Raw genomic sequence first — 13,792 nt, forward strand, 5'->3', positions numbered from 1 at the left:
TGAAATAGTAAAAGCAGTTCTTATCAGCTCTCATGAGTTTGTAGAAATTACATTCTAAGACTATTTTATGTGGCTAGTTTAAATTCAAACAAGGTGAGTCAAGAATGACTTAAGTTTATGATCATCTGTCTTAGACATAAGAAATTCTATTTCAGGGTTCAGAATATACACACGAATTATTAAATATGATGTTTATAAAAATTGGACCGATACTATCATTTAATGACTGTGTTATCATAAGTTCCACCTTCTATCCCAATTTATATTTACAAAATATTTACTACTAATATACCACAGTGCTTAAGGGGAAAAGAGAGAAAAAACAGGGATTGCCATTAATAAATGGTCTTGCCAAGCCATCCTTTACTCTTCCTTCACTCTCCTTTGAGAGTTTGAGGATGGAGGGAAGGAAAAATATCAGTTACCAGGGTTATTTCCTTTCCAGTAGCACAACAAGCTGTGAAAAGTACAGAAGTTGGAGCAAGAAAGCTACAGAATGTCCCCCAAAGCCCAAGGGAGGAAATGAGAAAAAGGAGTGGGTTTCCCCAGTACATGTAGAAAGCACTCCAACAGAAACAGTGTCTGAGCTGTGTGGCCAGGAGTAGGTGCATCTTAAAGGCTGTGTCAGTTTGAGTTCTCCAAGAAGCAGACGCCAAGATGCGTCAAGATGGGGTGAGGCATGGAAGAGATTTACTGGGGGAACGCCTGTGACGGATAAAAGGGAGGGAGCAGGAGTGGACAGGGAAAGCCTTGAGAACATGAGCAGGTCTATTCTCTAAGAGGGGGAAGGCAGCTTGAGAAGGAAGACCTTCCGGCTACTGCTACACAGTTCTGAGGGAATCTTGGATAGGTCAGTGGGGAGTCCTCTGGCGAAAGCTGACCAACAGAGGAGTTCCACAGGGGCAGGGGGCTGGAATGCTCAGTCACTGCTGGGAAGAGTGCAGAATACGTGTGCTCTCAGAGAAAAGGGTGCAATGGATCCAAAGGCGTGGAAGCTGTCACTGACTATGCCTCTCACGGTAAATTCTTCAGAAGGAGACCTGAAGAGCATGCTCCCCTGGATGCCACAGAAGCTACTTAAACTCCTGTGGTGTAATAAAAATATATATTTAAACGTTGTCCTTGGTTTCTGACACAGAGCTCCTAACAGTATTGGGATTCTAAGTAATAAAAGCTTGGATTGCCCTGGCCAGTGTGGCCAGAGTGTCGGCCTATGCACTGAAGGGTTACAGATTTGAATCCTGGTCAAGGGCAGGTATCTGGGTTGCAGGTTCAATCCCCAGGCCCTGGTCGGGGCACGTTCGGGAGGCAACAAATTGATGTGTCTTTCTCACATCGATGTTTCTCTCCCTCCCTCCCTTCCACTCTCTAACAATCAATGAAAAAAATATCTTCAGCTGAGGATTAACAACAAAGTCTGGATTTCTGGGTTTGGATTATATGTTGATGAAATAGATGGCTCCTGGTGGGGGACTCTCGATAGCTTCAGACCGGGAACTGTTTGCCGGAAAACCCCAACCATGTGATTAGAGGGTTAGAACTTTCTGGTCCACTCCACTCCCACCTGTGGGGCATTGAGTTCAATCACCACTGACCAGTGATGTAACCAATTATGCCTGCGCAGCGGAGTCGCAATAAAAATTCTTAAACAATGAGGTTTGGGGAGCTTACGAATTAGTGGACACACCAAGGTGCAGGGGGACCCAGCCAGAAGGGGTATGGAAGCTATATTCTGCCCTATGAATCTATTCCGTTTGACTGTTCCTGAGTTATATACTTTACAATAAAACTGTGAGCATAAATACAGTGAGTTCTGTAATTCATTCTAGTAAATTATTAAACCTGGGGGTGGAGAGAAGTCATGGGAACCTCAAATTTGTAGTCAGCTGGGCAGAAATGTGGGTACCCCGAGAAGTCCACTTGTAGCTTGCCCCTAAAGCAGGAGGAGACATAGAAGAATAAACCCTTAACTTGTGGTATCGTGCTAACTCGGCAGTTAGAGTCAGAACTGAATTATAGTTATTTAGTGTTGGAATGACGTATTTGTGAGAAAAAGCCACACCACTAATTATCCTGAAGCGGAAGCATCATGTCTTAAGATCACCTTCCTGCTGCCAAGACTGGCTCAGGCCCTGGATTTCTCTTATAATACGTATAAAGAGTTATTTGTGTAGTTATCTGATAACTGTCTGCCCCATCAATTAGACTGTAAGCTTCATAAGGGCCTGTCTTTTGTTGAGCCGTTATTTGTCCCTGTATTTTTAATTAAATACCCAGAGCTAGAGATCCTCTCGTATTATGGAGTTGTCACGAGGACTGAAAGAGCTAATACATGTCATGCACTTTCACATACTAAGCATGATATGTGTTCGCTATTATTACTGCTCATCTTTACGTTTCTACAGTTCTCAGTATAAAGCAGGCCACAAACATGCTAATGTAAACAGAATTTGTACATATGTTTAAGTGAACCGTTTAGTAAAATTCCACAGTATGGGTTCATTTTCAGAATGTCTTTATTCCCTTCCAACAGCATCAAAAGGACAACTTCCAGGTACAGTTACAGACAAGTATCTGAATGAAGCGACCCTGCCTGTATTACTATCACAGGCAGGAGTCTATTGCAGAGAATGGGATAAAACTAGGTAAAAATCCCTTCTGGAAAAACCCATGCCTTAGTCTTATAGTTATCTAGCTGAGAATAAGTGAGAAGATGCTTACAAACAAGCAAAATATTGAAAGGAAGGGTAAAAGGTTATTTTGGACTAGAAGTTTGTGGGAGCTTTTTTCTCTCTAAGTCTGTGTAGATAGCTTATGATATTTAAAGATAAAATCACCAACTAAAAATAAGTGGGAAAGCCAATATGAATTAGTAAATACTTGTAACTATTTAAATCCAAAAGCAGTCAAGAACTCAGCCTTGCCTTGGAATCTGTTAGGTAATGGTCCTCAGGAATCATTTTAAGAGACTGTCCTAAAATCACTTTATGTATATTTATATATGTAAGTAGGTACTTTAAATCTGTATGTTTTTACAAGGCACAAACACTCCACTTCAGGATGACAGCATAGCACTTGGTCAATAAACATATCTTCAATAAATTTAAGGCCATCGGCATCCAATATTTTACTGGATATTTATTTGCTTTTGCACAAATGTACAAAGCAAATATCCAGTAAAATGTTGCAAATATCCAGCAAAATATCCATGCATACACATAAATAAACACACACACACATACTAAAAAAGAACCCCTGAGGTGTTGGTACTAACTCATTTTTAAATAGTGACAAACTGAAGCATAAAGGAGCGAAGCCCCTTGCTGAAGTTCAGACGGCAGGCAATGGCACAGTCAGAACGTGAACCCAAGCCTGCCTGGCATCAAAGCCAATGCCCCTCTGCCCACACTGAGACTTTCCTAATGAATCCTGGACGGATGTACACAAAACAAGGTCAAATTCCAACCCCTTAGCAGATAATTAAGCTCATACTGAGAGTAAACAAATTAAGCCTGGCTATTAAGCACTTAATTTTATCCTTTCTCTTTCTTAATTTTCCATCAGAATATGCTTCTTATTTCTCTCCAAAAAAAAATTCAAACCTTAATGGCTTTGTTGTTGTTGACTTTACTGAGATGTTATTTTTCGTTCAATCATTTTCCCTGATTTCCCACTTCCATTAAAGGAGATAAGTGAGAAAAAACAGTAGATATAAGTGATTAATGTAGATAATAAGAGGAATTTTGAGTAGTCCAAAAGGATCTTGATGTTAACACCTAAAAGGGATCTATCTTTTAATATTCTGCTTTTTACAACTGGTTCACATGAAAGTTCTGTGAAAGATAATGAACGCACCCTGGCCGATTTGGCTCAGCAGTTAGAGCATCAGGTACGGACCAGAGGGTTTTGGGTTTGAGTCCCGGTCAAAGGCACATACCTAGGTTACAGGTTCAATCCCTATCCCTGTTCGAGGTTGTGCAGGAGGCAACCAATCAATGTATCTCTCTTGCAACCATGTTTTTCTCTCCCTCCTTCCCTTCCACTCTAAAAAATCAATGGAAAAATATCCTTGGGTAAGGATTAACACGAAAAAAGAAAGAAAGATAACTGAATGAGATGTACTCTCCAATGGTCTATTGGCAGACCCTAGAAGTTAAAAAATAGTATGCAGTGAAAAATAGCCCCCTTCTGAGCAAGTTGGTCCAGCAAGACTCTAGGGCAATTTACAATCACAGAAAAAAACTGATACAACTGTTAACATTTATGATATGACAAGAACTTGTATATAAATGATTATACCTAAGTAGATGCTTTTTCACAGAAAACAAAGCATGTCAAGGGCATTTATCTTCAGCTGGAAACTAAATGTCCATGACCTCTGACACATTAAATGATACAGCTTATGGAGATATAGGTTACTTGATATTAGTGAGCTTCTATTGTGATAAGATACCTCTTATTCTGAGGGGGAGAGAAATGCAGCAATCACACAATGAAACCACCTAGATCATTCACCTCAACTAAACTGAACAATATTACAAGCCTGATACTTAAGAATTCTTCCAAAAGTTAAGGGATGAAAGAAAATCTGTTTATTGGCCATAAGGTTATATATGGTTCCTTAACAACCAGTATTTGTCTTTCATGTGATTATAAGTTGATGAATAGGGGAAATTAAAAATGAAACCATTTGGACAGTTCCAATTCCCAGAGGTAGCCCTTCAAAAGCAATGTCTACTCCTGTACTGTTGTCTAAAAGAAGCTCATTCCATTGGGCAGAAAGAGAGAACCACTGACACTTTGCATAATAAATGTTTCCCAGATACCAACTATAGTCCTTGAACCAAAGATCAAGAGTAAATAGTACAATGAACAGCATTTATCAACCTCAGGGACAGGAAATCTCAGTCACCTCCTGACTTTCAGTCTACTCCTCGGTCCTAAGTAGCTAGTTTATCTGGGAGTCTTGTTGGGAGGCCAGTTTGGATCCACCTGGTAGCATATGCCCTCTTCACTCTTACCTGGGAGCTAATGTGGAGACACCAATTAGGGCACCAATTCTTAACACAGGAAGGAAACTCTTTTCATACCCTTTAGACTCAGAGTCTGAGTTCTGAAGATGCCCGGGAAATTAGTAAGAAGCCAGGGCAGTTTCTCCACATCCTCTTTCAACCCTGCAGCCAGACACAGAAGGTGTCCAGAGGTCTCCAAAGGAAAGGGGGCTAAGTATCTAGAGAACCGCAGACTGGCACCTTCAATGTATGTGTGCCTTTGTTTAGGCAAATGAACCTTCATTCTCTCGAAAGCCCTGTTATTCGGCCCCTGTGGTTTCACAGTGTAATGATTAAGAAGGTGTTGGCGAGTATGTTTGGGGTCTAGGTTCCTGTTCCCCCGCCCCCCAAGACACATTGTGAAATACTTACCGTCTCGGGCCCGCTTGCTCCTGTCTCTCCCAAGAAGGGGTCTGTGAAGGAGCCTCCAAACTCTTCCCGGGGCCTTGCAGCGGGTCCTGCTCCCGACGCTGCACAGCAGGGTTCAGGGCCGGCCGGGAGGCCGAAGAGGGGTCGAGTCCGGAGCCCAACACCCTACTGCGGGTGTACATGGTTCAGAGCCTGCGGGGCCGGGCCGCCGCTGCAGCGGGAGGGGTGCAGGCTGGGACGCTTAGCGAGCCTCGAGATGCGAATCCTAAGAACAGGAGCAGCGGTTTTAACAGCTGAGTTTCGATTTCTTACTCCCAGCTGCTGATTGCTCCCGCCCAGGGACTTACTTCCCTATTGTGCCCCAGTCGGACATCCCCGACCTTAGCGCAAGTAACAGCTCTGGCTGCTCCCGCCCCGCCCCCTGGGGTGCGGAGTTGAGCTGACTTGGCCACTACAGGTGAGTATGTTTCAAATCTCACAACCAGCTCTAGAAGAGAATAAAGATAAGGAGTCTATGATCAGCCAAGAACATCTTGTAAGTGAATAGCCACAAGGTGGCTAGAATCCTGAAAGATAGTTTAGGGACTGTTTAACAGGTAACCCTAATTTGATGTTACTGATGTGTATTTCAGACTATAAACCTTCAGACACTAGGTTAATATTTAAAATTACCTAAACAAAAGTTTGCCTTTGTCAGTGATGACTGCTCTTTGGTTGTTGTCCAAGTACTTTCGAGTTAAAGGAAATAGAAACTGAAATCAAAAGCAGAGAAAACGCAAAACTGGAGAAGTGCGCTGAGGGGCAGGCAGAGATGATTTTCCAGGCAGCCTTGCGAAGTAACTGATCAGACATTCAAGAAGTATTGATTAAATACCTGCTCTGTGCAAGACGTGCAGTGATTCAACTGTGGCGTGGGGATTTTATAAAATATGGATTTGCAAGAGGCTGCATCTGTAGGCATAGAGGTATTTTTTGAAAGCTCCCCCATGATTCTGATGTGTGCTGGTTTGATCACCAGGGTCATAAAGCTGGCTATACAACAATGAGAGGCTCTTTCCTCACATAACTATTCTAAGGAACAGCTAAACAGATGCTAATGCCACCACGGGATAAGTGAAATAACAAGAGGATGTGGTAAAGCTGGTGTGTGCTCAGGGAAACTGGGGATTAGCCTGAGTAATTCACGGAAAAGGGACATTTGAGAATGAGCCTCAAGAGACATAGGAGGCCCGGCAGGTGTGGCTCAGTGGTTGAGCATCAACCCATGCACCAAGGTCCGATTCCCTGGCAGGGCACATGTGTAGTTTGTGGGCCCAATCCCCAGTGGGGGTCATGCAGGAGGTGGCCAATCAATGTTCTCTCTCATCGATGTTTCTCTCTCTCTCTCTCTCTCTCTCCTTCCTGTCTCTCTAAAATCAATAAAGAAAAAAATATTTAAAAAATAAATAAATAAGACAGGAGTTTCACCAGGAAGGAGATGCAATGGCTGAAGCTTGTGGCTTAAAATGGTAAGATGTTCCAGGTGGGGTGTGTAGCTGGAGCACCCAGCCCCAGGCCGGCGAGCCATGTAGGAGCTTGATTGTTTTGCTATATTACGGTGCTTAGAACAGAGATATATGTTTGAAAGCTGATGAAAGAATGAAATTGAAGCCCAGGCAGGACAAAAGCATGGAGTAGGACAGGAGCAGGGAAGGTAGTAGCAAGGTACATGGGAGTAATATAACAAGGAGATGTGGTAAAGCTAGATTAGATTTCAAAAAAGAAAAAACAACAACAACAAAAACTCTATGCAAAGGAGAACTGAGCACCAGAGGCCCAGAGAGAAGGGGAGACAATTTGGTCAGCACTTTGACCAACTCTGCCACATCCTAGACACATGACTGAGGCCAAGTCTCTTATTTCTTCATTTCACATCGAACAGATGTGAAGGCCCGGTTTCCACATCTGTATAATGTGAAATGAAGTTATAATACTTTGTTGGTTGTTGTGAGGTATAAAGACAGAATCAGTGGCTCTCAAATAGAGTTGATTTCGTCTCCAGCAGACATTTGATAATGTCTGAAAGCATTTTCTATTCTGAAGCCTGGAAGGGGGTAGGGGTCAGACTACCGGCATCTAGTGAATAGAGGCTAGGGATGCTGGGAAACACCCACAATGCACAGGACAGCACTCACCACACAGAGGCATTCTGCACCAAACATCAATAGCGCTGAAGCTGAAAAATCCTGATCAACATATAATATGCCTGGATTAGAGCCCAGTGATTTATTTAATGGTGCTAATTTTATGGTGACTTTAAGGGTTTGGTTTCATCACTAACCAGGAGGAGGCACAGGTTTGGGGGAAAGATGAAAGAGTTTGATTTGGAAACTACTAGGTTAGAGGTGCCTGCAGGGTGAGAAATGTTTAAAAAGTAGCTTTGTATAGTTTTCTGGAGGCTATCTTCTTTAAAATCTTTACTGCTGGGAAAATACCACTGGAAGTTTTGTTTCAGAGGAGAAAACAGTTGTTTTGGTGGTTGGATTAAATTCAAAGTACAAGTAAGGGAAAACCCAAATTAGGGGAAAAACATTCCCATTCGAGGAGCTAGCCATAGTACTAGAGTTCAGGACTACCCGTAGTTGTCCATATTTATTTTATAACACAACCATGTACCATACCAAAGTTTCAAACATAAAATAGAAGTAGAGAATAATAGGCAAAATCTAAATTGCTTATTCTGTTCACTTGTCATTTCACTACATTCTCAGAGTTAAAAAATGTGACTGTAATTGATTATTGCAGCAGACATCCAAAGGCTCCTTACGGATGCTGGAGAGTGAGATATCTACTGGCATATCGCTCTCTCATTCTCTCACTTGGTGTGCGCAGTGATATGAGAACACGGCTGGCCTTTTACCAGGGTTGTTCTGGGATGTGTGCTGGTACAGCGGTGGCTGGTGGAGAGAATTAGGGTGAGTGAGGAAGGTTCTGGATTCCCATCCCTGCTTGTACCAGAGTACTTTAATCCGCATCTCCTCTATGTACTGGATTGCTGCCTGATTTTGTATAAAGCAAGAATTCTGGCCTGGCCGGTGTGGCTCAGTTGTTGAGCATCGACCCATGCACCAAGAGGTCACCAGTTCGATTCCCGGTCAGGGCACAGGCCCAGGTTTTGGGCCTGATCCCCAGTGGGGGGCATGCAGGAGGTGGCAAATCAATGTTCTCTCCCATCGATGTTTTATCTCTCTCTCCCTCTCCCTTCCTCTCTCTCTAAAATCAATAAAGAAAAATTTTTTTTTTTAAATTCCATGACTTTACAAGTTTGAAGAACCCTTGTACCAGACTATTACCTATATGTTCTATTACCTATATGGGCAATAGCTGTAGTCTACTGAGATTGTTAAATTGCCTGAAATGTGACCAATTAGAAATTTGTTTAGGAAATGGTTTTCTTTTCAAATATAACGGCCTTCAGGAAATAGTCATTTATTCATTCCTTTAGGTAAAGAAGTTTAATCTGAGCAAAAACTATTTTGGTTAAGAAAGAGTAAAAAGGATTTAAAAAGATATACAAAATCATGGAATGCTACAATTATAAGTCACCTTAGTTCATGTAAAATATATGTAGTGAATGATAAGCACATACCACTCACTCTGTCAGACCCTGGAGCCAAAGTGGGGAACAGACAGAATCTTGTTTTTTCTAGATTCAGGTTTAAGTTCATATAACCACTTCATTTTATTTATTTATTTTTTAATTCTGAGGATATTTTTTCATTTGTTTTTTCAGAGAGAGTGAGAGGGAGGAAGAGAGAGGGAGAGGAAGAACAACCGATGCCAGAGAAATAACATCAACTGGTTGCCTCCCACACAACACCGCCCAGGGCTGGGGACTAAGCGCAACTGAAGTATGTGCCCTTGACCAGAATCAAACCCGCGACTCTGGGCAGCAGGCCGGCGCTCTAACCGCTGAGGCAAACTGGCCAGGGCTAGCCACCTCATTTTAGATATGTAAAAACAGAAACTTAGCGAAGTCAACTGACTTGCCAGTATTGTGTAACAAATTAGTGGCAGAACCAGAACTTGAATTTGGGTCTTCTGAGTCCAAATATAACTTTTTACACACTTTGGAAAATGATTTTGATAAATACATTTTTTTGATAAAATTAGGGTTTAGAATGCTTTTCATTTATTATAAATTTCCCAATGAGCAGCTGTGTATTGTTTTCCAAAACAGTGTGTTAAAATTTCTAAACCTATCAGAATCAACATTAATAAAAGTCTTAACATCCAACATTCATCTGTATAATTACATGATCAAATGATCTATACAATGACAGTGCTTTTTAGGACTTGTCAATTTTTCATAAATGACTAACGCACTAATTTTGGTTGTAATTCCTTTTTTTTAAATAGTGTTAAAATAGTGAGCTTTATAGTGTAGCAAAAGAATTTTACTTATCATGTGCATTTGTTCCCTTTCTCTCCTGATGACAATGTTTACTGTCACTTGGGGACATGTGGAATGTAGAAATGTGCTTTTAATGATACTTCCTATCCTCTGGAAGGTGACTGAATTTCTTTGTAAATTCACATCTGAGGAAGAGATAGTTGCTTCCATCTCTGGGAGCTGGCACTGCTGGCTGCGGGGATGAAATAAATTTCCCTTAACTTTGGAAAAACTTCTCAAGTCTCTGTCAGATTCCCCTGAATGGTTACTTTAGCTGTGATAAATGAGTCAAACAGAAACTCTCCACAGTGCTGCCCATTTTCTGCCCAACCGCTGTGACTTTTCCAAAAATGCCCCCTCTTAGGGAACTCCTAATTGTTCTGATGCTTTAACTCTGAGCCAACTCTTGTGAGCATTCACAGTCTTTTTAAAATGTTACCAGGCATATAAGAGAATGTGTGGTGCAGGGGGAAAAGGTAGACCTGACCTTGAGACCTGGAAGAGCCGTTTAAGAGTTTTGTGGCCTCAGGCAACCACTGAAATTCTCTGAGCTCTGGTTGCTTCATTTGTAAGATGGAATATTAATCATAATAATCTGTCTACCTGTCCAATCTACCTTTAGGGGTCGGTGAGCACCAAATGAGATAACATATGTGAAAGTGGTTCATAAATTGCACCTTGATGTCATATAAATGGAAAAGTTTTAGATATGTTTTCTAATAATACTTAAATTTGTCCTCACAGAGTTCTTAACTTCAGTTCCAGCAGCTCTTGGCTTTCAATTGCTAAAACATTACAGAATTGTATCCTTAGTGTGTTGTATCTTGAAATCCCTTTCGGAGCAGAAAAAAAAGCAATATATACAGTTTCAACTACCAACATATAAATACTTGGCACAGGAGTGCAGTGCCCAGTGAAGTCAGGACTCTGTTGGCATAACTGGAAGGCACTGAGCACTCCATAGACATTTTGTGATAGGGCTTCATCCCTGAGGTCTTCTGGATGTTACATTTCTGCTGACAAGAGTTTCTATGGCTAAAGCATAGGCTTCAATTTGACTTGACTTGGGGAAAGAGTCATATTAGAAATTCCCATGGCCTTTGAGTGCTTTCAGGAGTGTGATTAGGGTTGGAATTCCCCCCACACACCGCACAGGTTAGAGTTCAAGATGCTTCTGAGTACTCCTCAGCAGATCACCAAGTACATGGCTACTTTTATTGAGGTACCAGTAAGACAATTCCTTAAAATGGTTAAGATAATGAAGATAACATGCAGTCTAAGGAAAAGGAGTGATTCCTATGTTGTCTACCAAGGGTTTGTCATTTAAACTTCAGGTCTTAGCTCCAGCACTTACAACTGAGAATTTGGGCGAATCACTGAACATTTTAGGGGCTCAGTCTTCAACTGTAAAACAAGGATAAGAGTCTTAAGACCTACTGAATAGTGTTGTTGTATATATTAAGTACAAAGTGCTTGGTGCCATATATCCAACATGGTATACTCAATGAATGTAGTGATCATTATTATTTAAACTCAAAAAATAAATTGATCTGAGCAAAACACTTGAACAAGCACTTTACACAATTATAAGTTCATCTACAATAGTAGAAACTCAAAGTGACTGGGATTTAATCAGCTTGAAAATTCTCTTAGATGCCAGTCCTGGCATATGCAGGCCATGGCTAGCATAGTGACTCCATGGTCAAGGGTCCAGGCTTCCATACGTTACTTTGACATCTCTAGGGTGTTTCCTTTATTTGCACCTAATGTATAAGTAATCTAGCCAATGAGGAGGAAGAAAGGGACACTAAAAGACAAGTCCATTTCCTTTTTTTCAGTGATGATTACACACATCACTTTTGATCATATTTCATTGGTCAAAATTTACATGGCCAAACCTACTTACATAAAAGGCCAAGAAATATAAACTCAATTCAGTCATTCAAAACATATTCATTGAATACCTAGAATATACCAGGCACTGTTCCTAGCACTGGGGTTATAGTAGTGAATAAACCCATCAAAAAAGTTCTGACACAGCCCAGCCAATGTGGCTCAGTGGTTGAGCATCAACCTATGCACCAAGAGGTCTCTGGTTTGATTCCTGGTCAGGGCACATGCCCAGGTCAGAGCCCTGATCCCCAGAGGGGAGCATGTAGGAGGCAGCCAATCGATGTTTTCTCCCATTGATGTTTCTATCTCTCTTTCCCCTCTCCCTTGCCCTCTCTCTAAAATCAATAAAGAAAATTTTTTTTTTTTAAAAAGAGCTCTGATGCAATGAAGCATTCATTCTAGGTGGGCAACGAACAAAGTAAATAAGTACAACATGTAGTGTGTTAGATATTGTCATGTACTGTGGTCTCAAGATGGCCTCCGGCGATTCTTGCGAAACTGTAAAGTAGCAGTAGATAAGTAATATAGATTTTAGTGCCTTGAAGTGTGGTGCAGTCTAACAGAAATAGAAATATGAGCTTGGCTTTGGAACTGATCAGAGGGCAGAAGCTGAAGGAACTTTGAGGAGAATATTAGCATAAGTTTAAGAATATTAAAGAGATTGTTAGTAGAAACCTGTTAGCCTTTGAGGAGGCTGCTCATAAAAGAGTCGAGAAAATATTATTGGAAAATGAGGAACAAGGAATCTGTATTATATGGTGGTAGATAGCTTAGCAATACTGCCCACGGTAATGTAGAAGGTAGAATATGTACCTACTAATATGCAGTAATATTGAACATAAACTGTAATTGAAAAATAATTTTTAAAGTAAAATTTTAAAAATCACACAAAAAACAAAGTATATCTTGAAGAATTATTTTAAAAAGAAGAAGAAAGAAAAAGAAAATGTAGCTGATGAACTTTATAAATGAGCCAACTAAAGTGATTTCCAAGCAGGATGATGAAGGTCCTGCCTAACTTATGCTTGCTGCTTGTGGTAACTCGTGAAAGGATGGCCTAAATGAAAGATTACTGTTTGAAATGGAGCCAGGATTTGCTGGCTTTGGAAGTCCCCAACCTCTCTAAATGGCAAACTGTGCTAAAATGAAGAAATGGCTCCTGGAAGAGATTGAGCCAGAGAACCACCAAGAAATCCTGATTTAAAGAAGAAGCTGAGAAAGTAGCTCTGAATTCCCTTGTTAAGACATCAGAATGATCTAAGGTAATAAATACCTCAGGAAATCATTAAGTTAAAGAATAACATTTTCAGAAGTTTAAGAGTGGTGTTTTTCAACAATACCAGCAGAAGCCAAAAGTAGACAAAAATCCAGGTGTGTTTGTTCAATAGGAAAACTCAAATGAGATTCCTAAAAAAACCCTCAGACTTTTGAAGAGAATTGTATTTGCAGAAACACCATCAGTTTGGAATAAAAGAGGCAGATGCATTAAAAAAGAAGAGAAGTTTTGCACTGACGGGAATCAGGCTGAGAAAACTCTGTAACTGCGCACACGGGCTACCTTTCATGAAAGAGGAAAGATGACTCAACTTAAGGACAGAACTTAAAACCCAGAGCTGGTAACCAAATGCCACAAAGAATTATTCCCATACCTCCTGGGACTCAGTTGCTCTGAACTCCATGCTGGGACAGCAGCTGATCAGGCACCCAACACAGGGAGACACTGAATTGTCTGGTATCAGGACAATAGCCGGGGCCAGCTTTCTCCCAGACAGAAGTGTTTGCAGAAGCCAGTGTTTCTTTGCTGAACCCTCCCCCGACGGTGGCAGGTGGGCACCATATCTGAGTCTCTAGCAAGCTGGCTCACACTGTTTGTCCCACCCTTGTGAGAGCTGCCCCACCCAACTTGTGGGCCCACCCAAGCTGTTTCCAGTGGCTTTTTCATACAATTGTCCTGTGTTGACTCATGCTTCTGATTTTCCTAAAATCTCTCAAACAAGCAGCAAGTCCAGTCAGAGAAAGATAAATACATATGATTTTACTTATATGT

The 13,792-nt window shown here is 41.2% G+C and overlaps 1 protein-coding gene across 1 annotated transcript in view; it reads right to left on the reverse strand.

The window, feature by feature from the left end:
* EPSTI1 (epithelial stromal interaction 1) overlaps positions 1 to 13,484 on the reverse strand; it is a 121,569-nt gene extending 108,085 nt beyond the window's left edge. The window contains exons 1-2 of the mRNA XM_036249836.1: positions 13,395 to 13,484; positions 5,424 to 5,685 (exon numbers count right to left, since the gene is read on the reverse strand). Of these exons, the coding sequence (XP_036105729.1) occupies positions 5,424 to 5,602 (179 nt within the window). The 5' untranslated portion in view covers positions 5,603 to 5,685; positions 13,395 to 13,484. The remainder of the gene's footprint in view (positions 1 to 5,423; positions 5,686 to 13,394) is intronic.
* Positions 13,485 to 13,792: the final 308 nt, after the last annotated feature.

The sequence above is a fragment of the Molossus molossus genome, unplaced genomic scaffold (assembly GCF_014108415.1).
Source record: "Molossus molossus isolate mMolMol1 unplaced genomic scaffold, mMolMol1.p scaffold_m16_p_9, whole genome shotgun sequence".
Classification (NCBI taxonomy): Eukaryota; Metazoa; Chordata; class Mammalia; order Chiroptera; family Molossidae; genus Molossus; species Molossus molossus.